This window comes from Echinops telfairi, unplaced genomic scaffold (assembly GCF_000313985.2).
Source record: "Echinops telfairi isolate 266 unplaced genomic scaffold, ASM31398v2 ScPeMD7_31;HRSCAF=116, whole genome shotgun sequence".
Lineage (NCBI taxonomy): Eukaryota > Metazoa > Chordata > Mammalia > Afrosoricida > Tenrecidae > Echinops > Echinops telfairi.
In genome coordinates, this window is record NW_022103928.1 from 37,305,092 (window position 1) to 37,327,275 (window position 22,184).

The 22,184-nt window shown below is 43.2% G+C and overlaps 1 protein-coding gene across 1 annotated transcript in view; it reads left to right on the top strand.

The window, feature by feature from the left end:
* Nucleotides 1-22,184, top strand: part of PTPRN2 (protein tyrosine phosphatase receptor type N2) — a 1,475,949-nt gene that overhangs the window by 658,881 nt on the left and 794,884 nt on the right. The window contains exon 10 of the mRNA XM_045290142.1: nucleotides 14,916-15,002. Coding sequence (XP_045146077.1) covers nucleotides 14,916-15,002 — 87 coding nt within the window. The remainder of the gene's footprint in view (nucleotides 1-14,915; nucleotides 15,003-22,184) is intronic.

A 22,184-nucleotide genomic window follows, 5' to 3' on the forward strand; every position in this document is an offset into this window, starting at 1 on the left:
TTTCTGTAATAGGACTAGGGCTTAGTAGGGAGAAGATGTGTAGAAGAGATTTCTTCACTAAAGTTATTCAAAGCTCCTGGAAGGATTTAGGAAATTTAATATTGAAGGGTTAAATCACAGCACAACGAAATGGTGCTGAAGAAATTGTAACACCTGCAGGAGAACCAGATAACCTGTGAAATGGATTTAGGAATACCAGGGTCTTTAGGCATTGTCTTGTATAGGGACGGCTTCTTAAGAGAGTAAGCAATTGATGGGGCAGGATAGAATGGATGGAGGAGCGAGGAGCAGTTGCCCTGGGTTGTTTTAATGGCAAGAGAAATGCATTAAGTGAGGAGGGATAGAACGGAGGGCCTGTTAACAGCAGTTGTGGAAAATGAACTTGGAAACCTGAGGTAGAGCCTGGTCTGGGCAGGGCCAGGTTCCCTGGATAGGCTTTATCAAGACCATTCCTTCCTTATTCAAATATTTATTGGTTGTTACCTGTATGCCCGACTCAGGTCACAGTATTTTCAATTGTCTGATATGCATGTGAAAGTTAGACATTAAATGAGGCAGACTGAAGAAGAATTGACGTGTTTGAATATTGGTGCCTCCCAAGGGTACTGAAGATACCATGGACCGGGGGTCCTCAAACTACAGCCCGCAGGCCACATGCGGCCCGCTGAGGACCTTTATCCGGCCCGCCGGGTGTTTTTCCCCACTTTTGTTTTTTTACATCAAAATAAGATAGGTTCAGTGTGCATAGGAGTTTGTTCATAGTTTTTTTAAAAAAAAACTATAGTCCGGCCCTCCAACAGGTCTGAGGGACAGTGAACTGGCCTCCTGTTTAAAAAGTTTGAGGACCCCTGCTGGCATGGACTCTAAAAGGACAAACTGATCTGTTTGGGACGCAGTATAGCCAGACTGCTCCTTAGAGGCTAGAATGGTAAGACTTCATCTTACATACTTTGGGCAGGTTGTCAAGAGAGACCAGTCCCTGGAAGTTGACATTATGTTCGGTCAGGTGGAGGGGCAGTGAAAAAGAGGGAAGGCCTACTAGGAGATGGATTGGCACAGTGGCTGCAACTCTGGGCTCAAGCATAGGAACCATTGTGCGGGTGGTGCAGGACTGTGCCGTGTTTCGTTCTGTTGTGCATAAGGTGGCTATGGGTCAGAGTCAACTTGATGGCACCCAACAACAATGACAACAACTATGCCCTAGTTAGAAGAAGACTACATCATGGCCACCAATGACGAGAGTGGAAGGTGAGACAAGGGATGCCGGGTTCTGTGCGAGGGAGCATCATCAGCATCATTTCTAGGCCAATTTCAATGCTGTTGTCATCAAGTCCTGTAACTGAGCTCTCCTGCCAGCACTTTCTTTAACAATTGCGCCCCAACCCTGCCGCCTCTAATGAACACATTCTTCCTGGTATCCCTGGAGGCCCCTGGATGATACTGAGGCAAAGGACCAGTCCTCTCGCTGTGCACTCTTGAGCTCCTCTTGCTTTCTGGATTGTGCCCTATCTTTGTTTTTGAGTGAAATGTGCCAATTCTTTGATTATTAGACAAGAACATCTTCATTACAGACCCTTACAAAATACAAATGCGCAGATGGCCTGCGGGCTGCCTGGGCTAGAGTGACAACCTGTCCCTTGAGCCCCAGGAACACTCGGTGTGGGGACTGTGAAATGCAGTGTTCCCATCAGACTTGATTTAAATGCAGATATCCTTAGGGCACAGAGCTGGTTGATGAGAAAGAAAAGTTGTGATCTATAACTCTTAAAGACAGAACCTGGAATGATGATGGAGGCACAAAAGATGATGTTAGCCGATTCCCAAATTAACTAAAACAAGAGGAGTCCATCTACTAGGTAGTTGTCATTAGCTGCTGTTGACAAGTCCCCCTTCCCCCAACTCAACCCAACTCCTGGTGGTCCCATGCACTGCGGAACAAAATACGGCCCATTTGGCATTTCCTTGACTTGTTGCAGATTGGACCATTTTGATCCATGGAGTTTTTCATTGGCTGATTTTCAGAAAATAGACCGATATACCTTGCTTCCCAGTCCATCTGATTTTGCAAGCTCTGCTGAAACGTGTTCAGCATGAAAGTGACTTAACTGCCTCCACTGGCAACTGAGTGGTGCCTGCACGTGAGGTTACATTGACTAGGAATCAAACCCGGCTCCTACAAGGAAGGTGATTGACACGGCCTCTCTTCTCAGTAGGTAGGGAGAAGAAATATAAGATAACATATATCAAAATGTGTGTCATAGTGTTTATGAAAGGTTACTTTTGGGTTTTTGATAATGAGGTGTCTTAGAATGGGTTCTCTAGAGAAGCAAAACCAGTGAACTTTATATACATTTAATATCTATGTGTATATATACATATATATACATACACACACACATATATACATACATACAGATGTCGATATAGATGATACAGATGTAGATCTCAAGGAAATGGCTCATACCATTGTAGAGGCTGGCAAGCATTTGATCTGTGGATCAGATGTCAGGCTGGAAGCTTCCACTGACTCAAAGAGGTACAGGAACTGATCAGATGGTAGATTGATGGATGCAGAAGCAAATGAATCCAAGGTTGGCTGGTAAGATGGCAGGCTACTGACAACTCCCAAGATTAGCATGCATCATGGCAGCCAACTGGTTCAAATCCAAAGAACTGAAGGTGAGATGATGAGTCAAATATAGGATTTAGAGCTTTGCTAGAGTATCTTCATATGTTGGAAGCGGGCCACACCACTGAGAAAACTCCTTTTCAATTGATTGACATATTTCATCATAGAAGTTATTGCATTGCATTAGATCTCATCACGGGGGATTACTACTTCATAACTGCCAACCCATGGAGAATCATGGTCCAGCTAGGTTAGCACACAACCTTACTGATCACATAAGGGAAGAAGGTAAAATGCACGCATTAAATGCTCACATCTATTTTTAAAACCCGTTCCTAGTTTAAAAGCATGATTCTGTGAAAACAGTGACTCTTTCAATAAGGGAACTTTCCCGGGTGGCAGCCATTTGAGCTGTGTGGAGAACAGGCTGAAAAACAGATGCAGGGCAGGATCACCTGTTTCAGCCCTGACTCTTGTCTCCTGGGAGAGTTTCATTTCAGGAGATTTGAGGAAAATTTCCCTCTTTGTATAATTGTGATGCAGTACATAAAAAAGAGCTTGTTATTTTTACTACAGTTAACTGTATGATTCAGTGATCCTAACCATATTCGCCATGCTGACAACCACACCACCATCCGTTTCCAAAAGTTTTTCATTACCTTAAAGAGTTCCTTCAGCAATGACTCCCCAGTGTCTCCTCCCACAGCCTTTGATAATGACTGCTAAACTTAGGCCCTTATGCATTTCCTGTTCTAGATATTTTATGCAAAAGAAATCATCACAGAGTTTGTGTTTATCCTTTTAAATCTGACTTATTTCATTCATCATGTTTTCAGATTTCTTTCATATTACAGTGTAAAGCAGAACTTATGGATGAATAATATTCCCTTGTATAAACCGTATTTTGTTTATCCTTTCACCTGTCGATGGGTATTTGTATTGCTTCCACCTTTGTGATAGTTATTGGTTCCGATTCCATGTATAACAGGATCGAACACTGCCCAGCCCTGCACCATCCGCACAATGTTTGCTTTGTTTGTGCCCACTGTTGCTGTTGCTGTGTCAGCTCATTGCACCTTTGGGTGCTGTGATGAATGGCACCATGGAAACGTGTTTATAAGTGCCTATTTGAATACCTCATTTCAAGTCTTTTAGGAATACACCTGTGGTGTTAGGAGTTCTTTTTGCCTTGGTTCTTTTGAAAACCAGCTTGAGAGATTTTCCCATAAGGCCTGAGGAGATACTTTTGCATTAGGTTTCTACCCAAGAGGGTTTGTTACTCTTATCCAGGTTGATGGACATTTCCTGGGTAAACTGCAGACAACTTGTTTTTGATGCTTTTTATCTGATCCTTTTTAGTTGCAGTCTGTTCTGTGAGTAGTATGCACTTTGCAGGGATAGATTATTAGACTATGTAAATGAAGTGACTAGTGCCCTCTATACAAATGATCAACGGAGAGGGGATTTATTTTATTATTATTATTTATAATCATTTTATTGGGGCTCTTACAGCTCTTATAACAATCTATACATCCATTGTGTCAGAAACATTTGTACATATATTGCCCCATCATCCCTTTCAAAACATTTTCTTTCTACTTAAGTCCTTGGTATTAGTTCCTCATTTTTATCCCTCTCTCCCCATGAAACCTTGAAAATTTATAAATTATTATTTTTTCATATCTTATACTGACTGCTGTCTCCCTTCACCCATGTTTCTGTTATTTGTCCCCCTTTTGGGGTGGGGGAGCTGATACATCGATCATTGTGATAGGTTCCCCCTTTCTACCACCACCTTCCCCCTACCCTCATTGTATCACTACTCCCATATTGTTCCTGGGGATTTATCTCTCCTGGATTCTGTGTTTTGAGAGCACTTATCTGTACCAGTGTACATGCTCTGGTCAAGCTGGATTTGTAAGGTAGAATTGGGGTCATGATAGTGGGGGGGGGGCATTAAAGAACTACATGAATGTTGTATGTTTTGTTGGTGTGATACTGCACCCTGGCTGGCTTGTCCCTTCCTTGTGACCCTTCTGTGAGGGGATGTTCAATTGTCTACAGATGGGCTTTGGGTCTCCACTCCACCCCTACGTTCCATCCCCTTCACATTGATATAATTGTTTGTTCTGGGTCTTCTGATGCATGATACCTGATCCCATTGATACTTCATGATCACACAGGCTGGTATGCTTCTTCCATGTGGGCTTTGTTGCTTCTCAGCTAGATGGCTGCTTGTTTATCTTTAAGCCTTTAAGACCCCAGGCACTATATCTTTTGATAGCCAGGCACCATCAGCTTTCCTTACCACATATGCCTATGTACCCATTTTGTCTTCAGCGATCCTGTCGGGAAAGTGAGCATCACAGAATGCCATATTATTAGAACAAAGCATTCTTGCATTGAGGAAGTATTTCAGTAGAGGCCCAATTTCCATCTGCTACCTTAATATTTAACATATCATATACGTACCTACATCTATGTCCCTATCATTATATATAAATATATTTACATATGTATGTGCCTGTATTTATACCTCTATGAGAGGGGATTTATTAGTTTGGAGCCCCCTGTTAGGAAAGGTCATGCATTGACATTGACCAAAATGTTGCATATATAAGCAGACAACCTCTCAAAGCTTTTTCAGGTAGAAAGGAACAAGGAAAAGAAGGACCCGGAAGAAGCAGAAGAAAGAAAAGCAGCAGAGAGAGAGGAGCCAAGGGTCCTTCTAACATAGCATAGATGAAGGGATGTAACTCTGAAGAGAGTGAAAGGCCCCAAAGGGGCCCAGTAGCATAGGCATAGCATAGAAAGGCTCCGAAGCACCTAAAACAGGGACCTACCAGGAGCCTGACCTTATGGGGTCAATCCTGGTCCCAAGTTGTGACTTGTGACTTCATCAATAAGCCACCTAACTGTGTAACAGCTTGTCTGAGTGTTTTCTGTAGCCATGGCAGCCGGCGGTCTAATCCAGGAGCAAAGTAGAACATGCTGCGGGAGGGACTGCCGGTGTCAAGTGGTACAAAAAGTCGAAGAGTGGAGTTATGTCTGATCTCCACCTCATAAGGAGAAGCCTTGGGCTGATCCTGATTCACATTAGTGTCTGGCACTGCTCCCACCATGTTATAATGTGTAGGAGTAGAGCTGCTACATCCAAAGGTGGTTTACGGTTAATTTTTTGTGGCACCGCCATGTATTCTCCACAGTGGAACCTCGGCAGCAATGAGCTAGATTCCAAGGTCTCCACAATCCCATCAGCCACTAGTGTTTTCCATTCTTCCATTCCTCCTAGTGGGAGTGACCTGGTATCTCATTGTGTCTGATTCGCATTGCCCAAATGACTTGTGATCGTGAACACGGTATTTGTATGAGGCTTTGGGCCATGCATGTGTCATTTTGTGGCTGTGTTGCATGAGTTATTTATCTTTAATTTTTTGGATACTAAAGCCTTATCAGATATATGGTTCAGAAGTATTTTTTTCCTTTCATTTAATAAATTGTCTCTTGATTTCCTTGGTAAAGGCCTTTTAAGCAGAAGAATGTTTAATTCTAATGAAATCCATTTTGTCTCTGGGGTTTTCTTTTCTGCTTGTGTTTTCGGTATCTTCATAAGAATTTGTTATATTTTATCATCAATACACTTTGAGTTAGTAATCATCCACAGTGTGTTGTATGAGTGTAATTTTATTCTTATGCATATGGAGATCCAGTTGTCCCAGCAACATTCTTTTTTAATCATTTTATTGGAGGCTCTTACAGCTCTTATAACATTCCATACATCAATTATGTCATATGGCATATGTTGCTATCCTCATTTTCTGAACATTTATTTTCTATTTGAGCCCTTGGTATCAGCTCCTCTTTTTTATTTCTCTTCCTCTCCTTCCCCTCCTCCTGATCTCTTGATAAATTTTAAATTATTATTGTTTTCATATCTTACACCAACCGCCGTCTCCCTCCACCCACATTTCTGTTGTTCATCCCGCCAGAGTTGGGGGGGGAGGTGTTATGCATTGATCATTGCCATCAGTTCCCCCTTGTAGTCTTGGGGGAGCTACCAGTCTCTACCTGACCAGTAAATCTTGTCACTTTTACAGTTCTGATCCACGTTCTCACCTTCTATCCAGGACCTTCTAGTATGATCCTTCCCAGAACTGTGTGTAGGTAGTACCCACGCACCATCTAGTCCTTCTGGTCTCAGGTTTGTGGAAACTGATGTTTGTGTGGTCCCTATTTTCATCATTCTTTATTCCTCTGGGAGGTTGGAAACCAGTATTCATTGCTTAGATGGCTCCTCAGGAGCTTGAAAACCCCCATTCTCTACTCACCCATGTAGGAGGTAGCACCTTGTCTTTGTGAACTGTGTTATACCAATAGCCCTTAGTGTCCCCTGAGACCATAATCCTGATCCCCCAGGCCCAGTGATTTATTCCTTTAAGATGTTTGATAATATCTAGAACATTTTTATAACTTTGTCCCCTGTATGCTTCAGCACATTCATGAATAGATTTACAGGAAATATACAAACATGCTCTGACACACCTATTTGTGGGTTAACTCACACAGCTATTCAGCCTGTGCCTATGCAAGCATCTCTCATAAACCTAAAATTCATTTCTATAGAGTTAGTGCTGACCCATAGCCACTCTGTAGGACAGAGTAGAATTGCCCCTGTTCCAAGGTTATAAGTCTTTTTTTATTCAAGACAAAAACTCAGTTTTTATCTAGTGGAGTGGCTTGTAGATTTGAACTGCTCGCCTTGTGGTGAACAGCGCATCATGTATCTGTCTATGGCACTACTACTGTTATAAAATTGCCAGCACCATTGAGCAGCTTATTCTTTTCCCATGGAATGGACTTACTACCCTTACTTACTTACTCAAGGAAAATTTCTAGATTGCCTATGCATAGATTTAATTCTAGACTCTCAATTCTATTCCATGATCTGCAGGCTTATCATGAGACTCATACCAGACTATTTTGATGACCTTGGCTTTATATAATATAAATTGAAACCAAGAAACGTGAGCACGCCTGTGTGGTTTTTCATTTTCAAGATTGGGTTGGCTATTAAGGGCTCCTTAGAGTTCTGTATAAATTTGAAAAGTGGCTTTTCCTTATCTTAAAAAAATTTGATTTAATAGGGTTTATGTTGAATAAAGAGCCTTGGTGGTGTACTGGGTTACATCTTGGATTGCTAACCACAAGGTTAATAGTTCAAAGACACCAGAAAGGAAGAAAGATGAGGCTTTCTACTCCTGTATGGATTTTCATTTCTCAGAAGCCCATAAGAAATTCTGCTCTGTCCTATAAGGTCATTATGAGTCAGAATTGACTGGATGGCAGTGAGGGTTTTTGTTGTTGTTGAATATAGAGTCCCTGGGTGCCACAGAGCAGTGGTTATTAAGCAGGTAATTACCAACTGAAACTTTGGAGATTTGAACTCACCCAGAGACTCCTTTGGAAGAAAAGCTGGCTATCTGTTTACAAGAGATCATAGCTGTGAAAGCCCGGTAGCATTGACCTCTACCCGGCAACCGACAGCGTTGTCAGGAGTCAAAATTCAGTCCCTTGACTGCAGATACGCTGTTGTTGCCCATGTGTAGGTTAAATAGGTAGATCACTTTGGGCAGTTTTGACATCTTAACAATATTAAGTCTCCTGATCTATGAGCATAGGTGATCTTTCTGTTGATTCCTTTTTTCATTTTTATTTTTCAGTAATGTTTTATAGTTTTCAGTGTTCAAGTTTTTTACCTCCTGGATTAAATTTATTCCTGGGCATTTGATTCATCTAGATGCTGTTGTAAATGGAATTGGTTTCTTTATTTTCTTCTAGATTGTTCATTGCTGGTGTACAGGTGCACTACTGATTTTTGCATGCTCGTCTTGAACCCTGTGCTTTCACGGAATTCATTTTATTATCTCCACTGGCTTTCTTGTGGACTCTTTGGGGGTTTCAGCAGAAAGGATCGTGTCATCTCCGTAAAAGTTTCACTTCTTCTTTATGATTTGAATGCCTTTATTTTTCTGTCTTGTCTCATTTCTCTGCCAGAACTTCCAGCATAATCTTGAGAAACAGTGGTGAAGCAGACAGCCTTGTCTTGTTCTTGATTTACAAGGAAGACTTCCCATCTTTCTCCACGGAGGGTCTGTCTATGTGTTCATTTATTCATTTTGAAAAAGTATTTTCCACCGTCTCAAGAATGTTTACTCATAAAACAAGGTGATGGGATAGAAAGATGCACCTGACGCTCACTCACGTCCCAATTTCAGATGCCGCCTTGTTTTCACAACTTACGTGAACGGGACCTCTGGATTTTTCACATTCCCAAGGAACAATAATACTTAGCTAGTTTGTGAAGAGGATTTTGAATTATATATGCAGAAGTGCCTGTCACAGAGTTGGTAAAAATAGCAACCTACATGATATTAAAATAAAATTCACACTCAACTGGTTTTAATGCAAATTCTTTAACTTCCCCTTCCAGAGGCAGCCTGGTACTCTGAAGCTTTGGATAGAGTAGGGAGGGATGAGTTTAGAAATAAGTCATTTAGCGCTCCTATCTCAGCCCTGTCGTCATTGATTAGCTGTGTGGCTTTGCGAAAATGACCGACCTCTCTGGGCCAGTGTCTTCAACTGGAATAATTATATCTATCTTGGGGTACTGAAAAGGTAAAATAATACCCCTCCAAAAGCACTTAGTGCAGTCTTTGCTACAATCTAAGGCAATGCCTCCCAACTTAATATCTTCAGCACAGATTCCTCCTTTGGACCTGAAATGTTCCCCCGCTTCTTCCTTTCTCTCCTGGAACATTTCAAAGTCATCTCAGACTTATTTTGCTCAACAGAAGCCTAATGATATTCCCCCTTTTACTGCAACTGTCTTTAGTGATTCCAGTTTTAGAGAATAAAGTCTCTATCCAGGCATTCTCTTCTGCCCTCCAGAAACTCAGGAGTCACTCTGGCATCTTCCTTTCTCACTCTGCTGTACAATCCATCATCACCACATCCTGATAGTCTATACCTCCAAAATAGCTCCTGTCTTCTGTCTACTGCCTTCTATTTAAATCACCGTCAGCATCGTCCACACTGCATTCATTTGCATCGTTTAGGGCAGTAGCCTCCTCCTTGCTCCCTTGTGTGTCCTACAATCTAATCATTACATAGGGGAGTGAGTTTTCAAAACATATATTAGATCAGCACAGTGCTCTTCCTTAAAGCTTTTTGGTAGCTAGCCATTGTTTAGAATAAGCACCAGTCACAGTGACAATGAAAATATTTGTGGTTGACTTCTTGCCTCCTTCTCTGAATTTCACTCTTATCACTTGCCCCTCATCTTGTGCAGTCTGGCCTCTCTCGGCTTCTCTCAGGTTCTTAACAAGGCATGCTTGTTCCTACCACAGGGCCTTTGCAAGTTCTGCTTTCTCTCTTGTGTACTACTCTTCTCCCCCTCCTTACCTTAAGCTATTAACCTCTACGTGTCCTTGTTTGCTCAGTGACAGCTCCCGAGGAAGCCGATCGCTGGTACTCACCTTTCAACACATGACCAGATTCCCCTATTATAGGGTCCCAGTGTACCCTAAAGAAATTTCCTCATCCTTACTTGCCCTTGGGACATTCGTCGCAGTTTGAAAATACACAATTATGTATTATTCTTTGGTTGATATTTGCCTTCTCTACTAGACTAGAAGTTTCACAAGGACTGTGGCTACTACCAGTCTAGCTCCAGCTTCTAGCTTACAGTAGGTGCTCAAAAGTATTTGATAAATGAGTGAGTGTTTGTAATCGTCTCTTAACACAGTTTCGTTCCCTTGTTCCTTTCCACCAAGTTGTAGATCATTTAAAAGCTAAATTGCATACATCCCCATGGAATTAAATGTCCTTTTGTATTATTTGTTTGCTCGTTATTTTATAGTGCGATGGTTGAGTGCATGCTGCTAATGGAGAGGTTAGCTGTTCTGACCCAGTAGCTACTCTATGAGAGAAAACCATGGCAGACTCTTTTGTTCCGAAGACTCAGAGTCTTAGCAATCCCATGGACACTTCCCTTCTGGCCTATGGAGTGGCTATGAGTCAGAACCAACGTGTATGGAGTGGGATATGTTTTAGGTTTGAGTCTTTATATAATACCCAAACCACTATCACTGCATTGATTCTAATTCATAGCACCTTTATATAGGATTTATGAAACTTAACTTTCACTGTGTAAATCCTATGGGAGCAAATGGCCTCATCTTTCTCCTGAGGAGCAACTGGTGAGTTTGAACCTTCCATCTTGCTGTGAGCAGCAAGCTGCCTATCCCACAGTGCCCCCAGGGCTCCTATATGACATAACCCCACCCAAACCCAGCGCCTTCAAGTCCGTTTTAATTCATTGTGACATAACAGGGTCTTCAAGACTGAAAATCTTTACTGGAGCTCATGTTTCTCCTGTGGAGTAGCTGGAGTGTTTCAAATGTCAGCCTACGGTTAGTGGTTCAACACTGCTAGCATTGCCACCAGGCTTAGAGAGTACAGCAGTCACTCTGAATTTGCCTGAATATGGAAATCATTTAGAGAGCTCTGTGAACACACAGACCTGTGGAATCAGAATCAACAGACCCAGGCTAAGGATCAATAATGCTAAACGGTCCCTCTGGTGAAGTGATGGATAGAGCATGTCCACATGCTCCAGAGGTTATATTCACCTCTCTACTTGCCTGTGTTTTCACACCCTTCTTTCTCTCCTATGGAAGGGGCATCGTTTAGGCTGCTACTTAAGGTTCATACTTTACTGGTGAACCAGGTCCTATCCCTCTTGGCCACTCAAGAGAATCATAGCAGGCTTTCATCTCTTTCTTGTATCAATATTATTTTATCATCAACATTAACAATTCATCAGACTATTAAGTCTCCTAACAAAACAAACTCACTTCCTTCTGGTTGATTTCAACTACTAGTGACACGGTTGAGCTGTTCCTTATGATATCTGAGACTAATGAGAGCAGACAGCCTCATCTTTCTCCCACAGGGCAGCTGTTTAGGTTTGAACCACCAACCTTGTGGTTAGCAGTCAAGTGCATAACCCACAGCACTGCCAGGGTTTTAGTTTTGTTTTTTAAGTCCTCTACTGACCTTAAGTTTTCCTATAGCTGCCATCAGATTTCTCTGCTTCCTTCTCCAACAAAAGTCTTTTAAGGACTTGTCTGTTGTTGTTGTTATATGCCATCAAATCTGTTCCAACCTGTAGAGACCCTGTACACAACAGAACAAAACACTGCCCAGTCACACACCATCTTCTCAATTGTTCCTGTGCTCGAGCCCATTGCTGCAGCCACTGGGTCAATCCACTTCATCTAGAGCCTTCCTCCCCCCCCCCCCCCCCCCCCCCCCCCCCCCCCCCCCTCCACTTTGTCCTTCTCCAGGATGGGTCTCTCCAGAAAACACATCCAAAGTGTGTGAGATGAAGTCTCACCATCCTGGACTCTATGGAGCGCTCTGGTCAGACTTCTTCCAAGGCAGATTGGTTTGTCTGATGTGTCTATTCACTGCCCTCAAGTCGATGCTGACTCAATGACCCCTTGTGGATTTCTGAGACTGTAAATGGTTATGGCAATGGGAAGCCCGGTCTTTTTCCAACAGAGCTGCTGGCCGTTTTGAACTGCTGACCATGCAAATCACAGCCCAATGCCTACCCACTACACTACCAGGTCTAAGACCCTTTTTTCTATTCCCCATTGGATGTATTACAGTCAAGCCTCTGTCTCTACAACAGTAAAATAGTCCTTGTCAACTTTGTCAATGACACTCTTCCAGATCCATGCAAGTCTTCCTCTCTTTAGACCAGTGGTTCTCAACCTGTGGGTCGCGACCCCTTTGGGAGTCAAACAACCCTTTCACAGGGGTTGCCTACGACCGTTGGAAAACACATATTTCCGATGGTCTTAGGAACCAAGACACCGCTCCTTTGGCCTCTCCAGGTGGGTTCGCCCACATGCAGATATGCCCACCTATGAGTACCCAGTGTGAAGATTGTTACCTGTGCTACACCATGCTTCAAGACAAAATTTCTTTTATTTGGAATTAGAAATAAATATTTTATAATATATAATTACATATTGTTTTTGTGATTAATCACTCTGCTTTATGTTCAATTTGTAACAATGAAAATACATCCTCTGCATATCAGATATTTACAGTACAATACAATTCATAACAGCAGCAAAATTACAGTTATGAAATAGCAACAAAAATAATTTTATGGTTGGGGGGGTCACCCCAACATGAAGAACTGTATTTATTAAAGGGTCACGGCATTAGGAAGGTTGAGAACCACGGTTTTAGACCAATCCATTTACTAGATTATTTCTTTTAGTTCATTCCTAAAGTTGATGTCTTACCTCACTAGATGCTCTATTTCCCTCTTTGCCAGTTCGTCCTCACTGCCCTGAATCTAATTATTTATTTGACCCAAGGGTCAGTCTCAGACGGCCATGCGTAAACTATAATCTATAGACCAACTCCTGCATGTTTATTTGTAGCCCAAACTATTCTCCTGAACTATAAACTCATCTAACTGCCTAGTCACTGTTTTTAACTAGGACATCCAGTAGTGATCTCCATGTTGCTACATTCACCCCAGAATTCTTGATTCTTCCGCAGCACCACTCTCAACCTGGCCCTCTCCATGCTTCAAGGCCTCTCCTCATCTCCAGTCAGCAGCAAACCCTGCCAGTGCTACTGTTCAATGCAGTATCCCAACCCTGGATCACGCTCTTGATCTCGGCTGCTACTCGTGCCATCAGTCATCCCCTTCCTCTCCCACAGCACTGTCCCAGTGCGCTGTTTGCTTTCCTAATTCCTGCTCTCACTGTATTCTTCCCAGAGAAGTGAGGCACATCTCGACTAATCCCCCAGAACATTCCATCTCACTCAGCAGATGCCAAGGCTTTAAAAGCCCTCCTCTCTCTCCCATGTACTCTCCAACATCACCTCCTCTAAGCTCCCATCCTCTACTCCACACTAGCTGCATCGGTCTCCTAAAGTTCCTTGAATCCACTAGAAACACGCTTGCCTCAGGGACTTTGCATTTTCTGTTCTCATTGTCTGGAATGCTTTTCCCCTGGATACCCATAATTCCGTCCCTCAAGTCTCTGTTCAGTTGTTACTTTATGGGAAAGACCTACTCTAACCACACTTTAGAAACATAGTTGCTTCTCCTACTCTACACTCCATTTCTTCCTTAACACATTGAAATTTTGTCCACAGATTCTCTCGTTAATCAACACAATTTAATGTTACTTAATAATTTACTTGTGGCTTGTCTTCCCTCACGAGAATGTAACAGACTCCATGAAGTCCAGGCCTTGGTGTTTTGGCTGCATTGGTGCACCCTGTATGCACCAGCTGTGCCTGGAAACCAGCAGACATTCTTAAATGATTGCCAAATGACTCAATGAATGAATGCTCAGCTAGACTGAAAGCCTTTGGGCACAGCATCATTTTTTAAACAGAATACTGTCGTTTGAGTAATTCTGTGCAGTCGATTTACAGGATTTCTCAAGCAATCCATGATGTGCGGAACTGACGGTTCGACTGCAGGATTTGTAATTGGAACTTCAAATTATACATGATTACTCCTCAACGGCTCTTAATAAAACAGCCCTCTTTATGTAAACACGGCCTGGCTGCTGGGTAGTCTGTCAGGCCAGCGCGTCATCACAGAATATTGATGCCCCCTGTTAATGAGTCACCAGCGGTGGATTTGTCCATCATGTTCTATTGTTTACCTTTAAATGTGTGATATTTAAATATCCTTTCATCAGGGCAGAATTCAGTTTTGAAATGAATTGGTTCTAAAGTAGGCATTGCCTTTGTACGCTGGCCACCCTCGCCTGCTCCTTGCTGTCAGCATGGCCTCCATCACGGACACCCTTCTTTCTTTCTCCTCCCTCTTCTTCCCTTCCCTCCCACCCTCTTTGTTAGATTTTTTATTGAAGCCTGAGATGAGCCAGTTGCTGCATCATGGGCCCATTACACTTCCTAACAATTCTATTTGCACCTTATTGTTTGTCTTATTGCTGGAAAATGCAGGTGATTCATCATGCCTGAAGAAACACCTGATCCCAATTCCCCTGGTATCCTGATCACTATGTGACAGGCATACAGTGAGCGGGGGTGGCTCTCAGCATCTCAGAGGCCAAGGTGATAACTCTTTGGGGACTTTTAGCTTCTCAAGTATTGATGAGTTCCATTTTGTAATGCTTTTTTCTCCTCCTCCCTCTCCTTTGCTCCCCTTCCACAGCCCTCTGAGCCTCGAAAGGGGAACGAAGTTGATAGAGGACCTAGCACATCTCCTGACGGTGCCGATAAGCACGTTTGCAGATATCAGGTGAGTTCCTGAGGTGGATCTTTAGATTCCCTTCTTTCCTTGCATCCTGTTCCATTTCATAAATTGACTTGTGAGGGGAAGAATGCCATGTCTGTGGTTTTTGTTAATGATATCAGAAAGAAACAGTTTAGGAAGGGAATGAAAGGAGAATTCCAGTGGGTGTTGGTAAGTTATTTAAATACAGCTGAAACCTGACTTTAATTATAAAAATTATAATCTCCTCAAAGAATGGCATACAGCTCAGGCAGAGGTTCTCAGCCTTGATTACACATTAGAATGGCCTGGGTGGCTTTCAAAAATTCTGATGCCTAGTCCCCACCCCATTGCAAATCATCAAAATCTCTGGGGATAGGGCCTGTTGGTGAAAGTGCTCCTGCCCCCCCCCCCAAAAAAAAACACCACACACACACACACACACACAAAACCTCAAACCCCACTGCAATAGAGTCAATTCTGACTCAGAGCAACTCTACATAGGGCTTATGAGGCTCTCAGTATTTACAGGCAAGAGCAGATAGTCTCATGTTTCTCCCAAGGGGTGGCTGCTGAATTTGAACCACAGACCTTGTGGCTAACAATAAATGCTTACCTGGCAGTGAAAGTAGAGTTCGCGTTTACTGAATGCCTACTGTGCACACAGCCCCATTATTGCCTCTACTGGAAACTCAGGCTACCATTCACCCGACTGTTGGAGCTAGGTGCTACTGAGTAGATTCTGAGTCCTAGTGAGCTGGCCTACAGCAGAACAAAACCCTGCCTGGTCCGGAGCCGTCTTCTCTGTTGTTGTTTGTATTTGAGCCCATGGTTACAGCCAGTGTGTGGATTCTGCTCTTCAAGGATCTTCCTCTTTTTCACTGCCCTTCTCCTTCACTAAACTTGATGTCCTTTTCCTGGGACTGTTCTCTCTGGAGAGCTGTGAGAGGAAGTCCCACCATCCTTACTTCCGAGGATCGTTCTGGCTGTAATTCTTCCAAAACAGATTTGTTTCTTCTTCTGGCAGTCCACGGTACTTTCAAGAGTCTTTGCCAACACCATAATTCAAATGCACCCATTGTTCTGCTGGCTTCCTGATTCGTTATGTTCCTTATTCTCCCCCACTAGGATGCTATTATCATAAAAGTGGGAGAAGAGAGGCATAAGTCAGGGTGTGGAGACCTCAGGCACCTTTCCCTTGTTGGTAGTATTGTAAAATGGTGCAGCTGCTGTGGAAAACAAATGTAGAACAACCACCTGGCCCAGCAATTCTACTCCTAGGCAGACACTCAGAAGCCTTGAAAACAGGGACTCACACTAACACCTGTGTATCTCTGTCCATTACAACACCATGCAATGATGTCCATTCACAATAGCCGCAGGGTGGAAAAGACGCAAATGTCCATGGATTTAGATAGACGGATTCACAAGACGTGGTACAGACAGACAGCAGGGAGTGTCACTCAGGCATGAAAGGGAATGAAGTTCTGATATACGCTACTGCACTGATGAATGTACTTTGACATGCGGTCCGGAGAGACCCGTCTCTGCAAAGGACTATTATGCTTAGTAAAGTGTCAGTGACAAAGAGGAATGCCCTAAAAGAGATGAATTTGCACAGTGGCTACAAAAATGTGCTCTGAGATAACAACAATTGTGAAGATGATTCAGGACTAGGCAGGGTTTTGTTCTGTTCTATAAGGGGCCACTGTGAGTCAGGACTGACGTGACGGTAACTAGCAACAACATACTGCAAATTTGAAGGGGTCCCAAAATATTCGTGGAAAAATTCCATTATTTAGTAATTTTATTTTTCCACAAACGTTTTGAAGCCCCCTAGTATATTCATCAATATACTAGAGCATACAGGGTGCAAAATTATATAAACTTCTTAGAAATAACCAAATGCCTTGAGGGAATGATTCTCTGGGACCTGGATACTCAGCCCCATAGACCCCCCCGAACACCAAGGCCAACTGAAAGTACACCGTCCACAAAAACAATGTTCTTCAGCCTATTTTGGTATCACCCAAACAGCCATCTAAGATGCAACTTTTGGTCTCTATCTGTCTGAAGCGAAAACGAGTGAGCAAGATCAAGGTGCATGGAAAGAATGAGTCCAGTGGGTAGTGAATCATGAGAACCTTAGCCTCCATGACCTTGGACGGGTCCTGGATACCACAAACAACCAGTCTGAAAGCGATCATGTTAGAAGGTCCTGGATAGAGAGAGTGGGAGAAGAATTTGGAACAAAGTCATAACCAGGAGCAGGCTTACTGTTTGGCGAGAGACTGGAAGAACTCCCAAGACTATGGCCTTGAACCACCCTTCAGCCTGGAACTGAACTCACTCCAGGGCTCACTTTTCAGCCAAATAATAGAGAAGTCTGTAAGGTGAACAATGACACTAGGGCGCATAGACTCTGTAGAATAATCATTTGTGATCAAAAGGGCAGCATTGGGCCCAAGGACAGAGCTCAGATAGCCGCTGGATGGAGTAGGAGAAAAAAAAAAAAAAAGCAGGAATCGAAACAGGAAACACAGAGAAGTGAGATGTGCTACTACTTTGTTAGGAGTGGATTCAATGACAATATAACTACATGTGGCCTCCTCCCTGGGGGACGGACAACCGAAAAGTGGATGAAGGGAGACGTCGGACAGGGCAAGATATGACAAAATACCCATTTATAAACTATCAAGGGCTCATGTGGGAGGGGGAAGCGGGGAGGGAGGGGAAAAATGAGGACCTAATGCTGGGGGGTTAAGTGGAGAGGAAATGTTTTGAGAATGATGAGAACAATGAATGTACAAATGTGCTTTACACAATTGATGTATGTATGGATTGTGATAAGAGTTGTATGAGCCCCTAATAAAATGATTCAAAAGAAAAAAATGACAATATATGAATTGGTGAATAGAAAATTGATCAGGTCTATAAAAGTTCACCCAATTTATAATAATAATAATAAAGTGGAAGATACATTTTTGCCCTTGTTTATTTTGCAATCTGACCAAGAAGATCAATAGAAACTTGATAGAGAATCAAATAATTATGAAATCGGATCATTACAATTGACCTTATTTTCCACCCAAGAGACTAGGGTCTAAGAGGGAGACCAACTCACCCCCAGGCAGCCAACAAGAGCTAGAGCTGAACCAATTTCAAGGGTCGTTCTACCATTAAAACCAGAAAAAGTATTTCAGGTTAGTCGACTGTGACCCATGGCGACTCTGTGTGTGTCAGAGTAGAAGTGCGATCCATCGAGTTTGCAATGGCTGATTCTCCAGAAGGAGATCATCAGCCAAGTTGTCCAAGGTGCCTCTAGGTAGACCGGAACCTCCAGCCTGTCAGTTACCAGACAGCACATTCACCATCTGCACCACCCCGGGATGCCACATGATCATTAGTTCTTGAAAATGTAATTTGTCTGGTAGTCTGAGTATTGCCACCTCATGGGGGTTTTCTTAGCCATTTTGCTTCCTGTCATTGTCTTACCTTAAAGTTTATTTTCTTTTGTTTTTGAGGCGAGAGGAGCCAAAATAGAGTTCCTCATATAAGCAATGGTCTTCGAGGAGTGTCATTATATACCTCTTTGAACGCTTCAGAGAGATGAGGCAAGTTATATTCTCCTACTAACAAAGTGCTCTTTTTATACATTTTGGGCCAGTAGTCATCATGACGTTTTATATGTAGTTTTTTATCAAATGGTCATAAAGCAAAGATTTACTGAGTTCCTGCAACATGCCAGGTCCTCTTTCCTGGGCTAGGGACAGAGCAGAAAGGATGGCAGGAGAGGTCCTGGCTCTTAGGGACATTCCAAATGGAGAGGAGAACTAGACCAAGGAAGCAATACGTGGCTTAGAAAATATCCAGCATTGTGGAATGCTGTGTTGGAAATAACCCAGAATGTACTCAGTGAGGGAAGAAGCCATGAAACGACCTGGCAAAGAAAAATACCAACAAACAATGTAGTGCTGTGTTGTTTTAGCTGCATAATGTACCAAAAGAAATGTGATATGAGATATGGCAGACATATAAAACTCAAAACCAAACTCACTGGCTCATAGCAAGCTTATAGAACAGTAAACTTGCCCTCTGTGGGTTTCCAAGACTGTAGATGTTTATGGGAGTAGGAAACCTTGTCTTCCTCCCATACTGCTGGGACTAGTGGTTTTGAACTGCTGATCGTGGGGTTTCCAACCTAAGCATCAGCCACTAACCCAGGCCTCCTTGGCAAACATGAAGGCAGAGTCTAATTAAGGAGAAGCCTTGAAGACTATAGTGTAAAGAGTGTGAATTTCATTTTTTTTTGAGGGAGAACTGCTAGAAAACTTCAGTCATGCCAGTGTGTCATCTGAGATATTATATATATATATATATGTAATTGGAACATGAACATATATTTCTCCATCAACAAAAAAGCCAAATAACTCAATTGAAAATGGACAATAGATTTGAATAGAAAGTTCACCAAAGAAGATATATTTATTATCAACAAGCATGTAAGAGAGTGCTCAAAGCCATCAGTCATCAGAGACATGAAAATCAAAACCACTGTGAAATCTCACTTCACTCATGAGAGTGAATCATAAGGGGCAAGAGTGTGGCAACATCAGTGACTCTCCAGGTGAGAGTCGATGATGGCTGCATGAGGTTGGGGGCAACTACTGGAAGAAGATAGTTAAGAGTTCCTTGCTATTGCTGAAGAATTGTGAGTTACCACCTGTAAAGATACAAGACTTTGTATGAATGTTTCATGTATGTGTCTCCATAAAGCACATGTAAGCCCTGCGGTTGCCAATTCATTTTCAGTGAGCATCTTTGTCAATAAGCCTTTGTCAGATCTTCTTCCTTTCGGTGAAAAATTGCATGCACATTCAACATTGCTCCTCCATCAATCCTACTCTCTAACATCTAGCATGGCTTTAGAACTCAGAGGCTGAGGCTTAAGCCCAACTTAAGGCTGATAAGGAGAAACCTCAAGCAGTGTGGTCGCCTGAAGCAGTGAGCAGTAAGAATCGATTCTACTATGGGTATTTGTAGGTATCTAGTTCCACATCTCAACTTCATGTAGTCAGACTGGTCTGTGTCTGCTCAGCATGAATGAGAGCCTGTCTTCTTCTTCTGGCAGTGCTAGTGATGCGAAGGAAGTAGAGGACAGTTTCCTGAGCAAGATGGCACTTGGGACCTGCTAAGCCTGGCGTTCCGCACAGTTTCTGTTACAGTGTCATCCATCCCAGAGACTCTGGGATGCTGGCTAGAAGAGGCTGTTCTGATGAAGGCCTGCTTGTGGGTTCCATGCATCCTTCCAGGACTCTAACACATCCTTCAATACACAAGGTTGTAAGATCCTCGAGGAAAGAACAACTCGGAGGCTGTATTTGCATCACATACATATCTCATAGGAGTCCCTGTATGGCAGAAATGATTAGCCACTTGCCTACTAGCTGAAAGGTTGTAAGTTGGAACACCAGGAGTACCTTGAAAGAGGGGCCAGGCGATCTGCTGCTGAAAGGTCACAACCTTGGAAACTTCCTGGAGCAGTCCTACTCTGTCCACATGGGGTCACCGTGACTGGGAATCAATTTGACAACTGAAAATAACTCTTGACACAGCTTGTCTAGTAACTGTGTAGATGGGTGCTTCATCAATGCATGCTTTCTGGGAAAGTCCACCGAATACATGGCTGATCCCAAATCGCATCTTTTTCTGCCACCGGCAACAACAGACGTGTCCACCTCTATCCCTGAATATTTAATGTGGGCACCTCCATTGGCTTATGAGTGGCTGTGATGTTGGCGGCTATGCCACTGGTATTTCAAGTATCAGCAGTGTCACCCATGGTGGACAGGTTTCAGTGGAGCTACCACACCAAGCAGACTAAGAGGACAGGTCTGGAGGTCTACGTCTGGATATCAGCCAATGGAGCCCAATCAGATATTGTCCCAGAAGATAAGTCTCTCAGCTGGAAGTAACGCAGAATTCACGGTGACTTCCAACAGTGGACTGTAGCATGAAGATGCTTCAGGATGAGGCACCGTTCTGTTCTGTTGTACTTGGGATCGCCAAGAGTTGGAATCAATGATGACAGCAACAAGCACATCTGTGGCTCTGTGCATTCATCTATTGATGCCAGGTCTCATGCGCGGCTGAAGCATGAATCAATGAATGAATGAATGAATGAATGAATGGATAGATGCCTCCTTCTTTAAAAATAAGCACATTGCAGCAGAAATTAGAGGGATAGAGTGAGAGAGTTGATCCCACAAGGTAGTGCTTCAGAGAGCTGCAGAGGACGTGCCAGCAATACGTACAAAAGAAAATTCATTATTTGAAGCCGCTTTAGAACAAAACTTTCTCAGCCCCGTTTGGGGCTGCAGGCATTAAATCTTCACGAGTTTCCTTTGGCAAAAATCCCTCCATTGTGATTTTGCAGCAAATGAAACATGGTGGTTCCGGTACACTGGCTACATTTTGTTGGGTGACTGCCTGCCCCAGGGTTTTAAGACCTTCCTCCCTCAATGTAGTGGGTTACACATTGGACTGTGAACCGCAAGGTCACCAGTTCAGAACCACAGCCACTATGTGGCTTCCTCTTCTCGTAAAACTTTACAATCTCAGAAACCCACAGGGGCAGCTCTATTCTGTTTCACAGGGTCGACTGAGTCTGAATTGACGTGGTGGCAGTGAACTTGGGTTTTCTGGGATTTCACCCTTATCAGTTCCTCTGCTGCTATTTCTGCTGTAAGCTAACGCGTGTTGGCACACTGGTCCCAAGATGAAAGGACTGAAAGTACTGCTGCACTTTGTCTTGTGAAGGTGGTGGTAGTTTAGACTCAGCATTGAGGAGCAATCGCTTCCTCTTCAGGATCAGGCAGGAGAAGGGACTTCATGAGACCAGAGAGCTAGTGACTAAGGGGAGAACCTCTGGACATTGCAGGAGGGTGAGGTCAGGCAGGTGGGTGTCCATGTCCTACCTCCTTCCTCTGTAATCGTGTACACCTGTTTTCTCCTTTCCACTCCTTCCACTTGGGGATTGGAGATGAATGTGATTCTGAATCTACAGGACAGGCAGCTGGTTGTCACAGAGTCACCTTAGATTTGTAGGGACAGCAGGTGTGTCAAAATGGAACTCTGTAGGCTGCTATGCCAACCCAGATATAGCCAGGATTTTACTTTAAGGCACTTCTGGGTAGACTGGAACCTCCA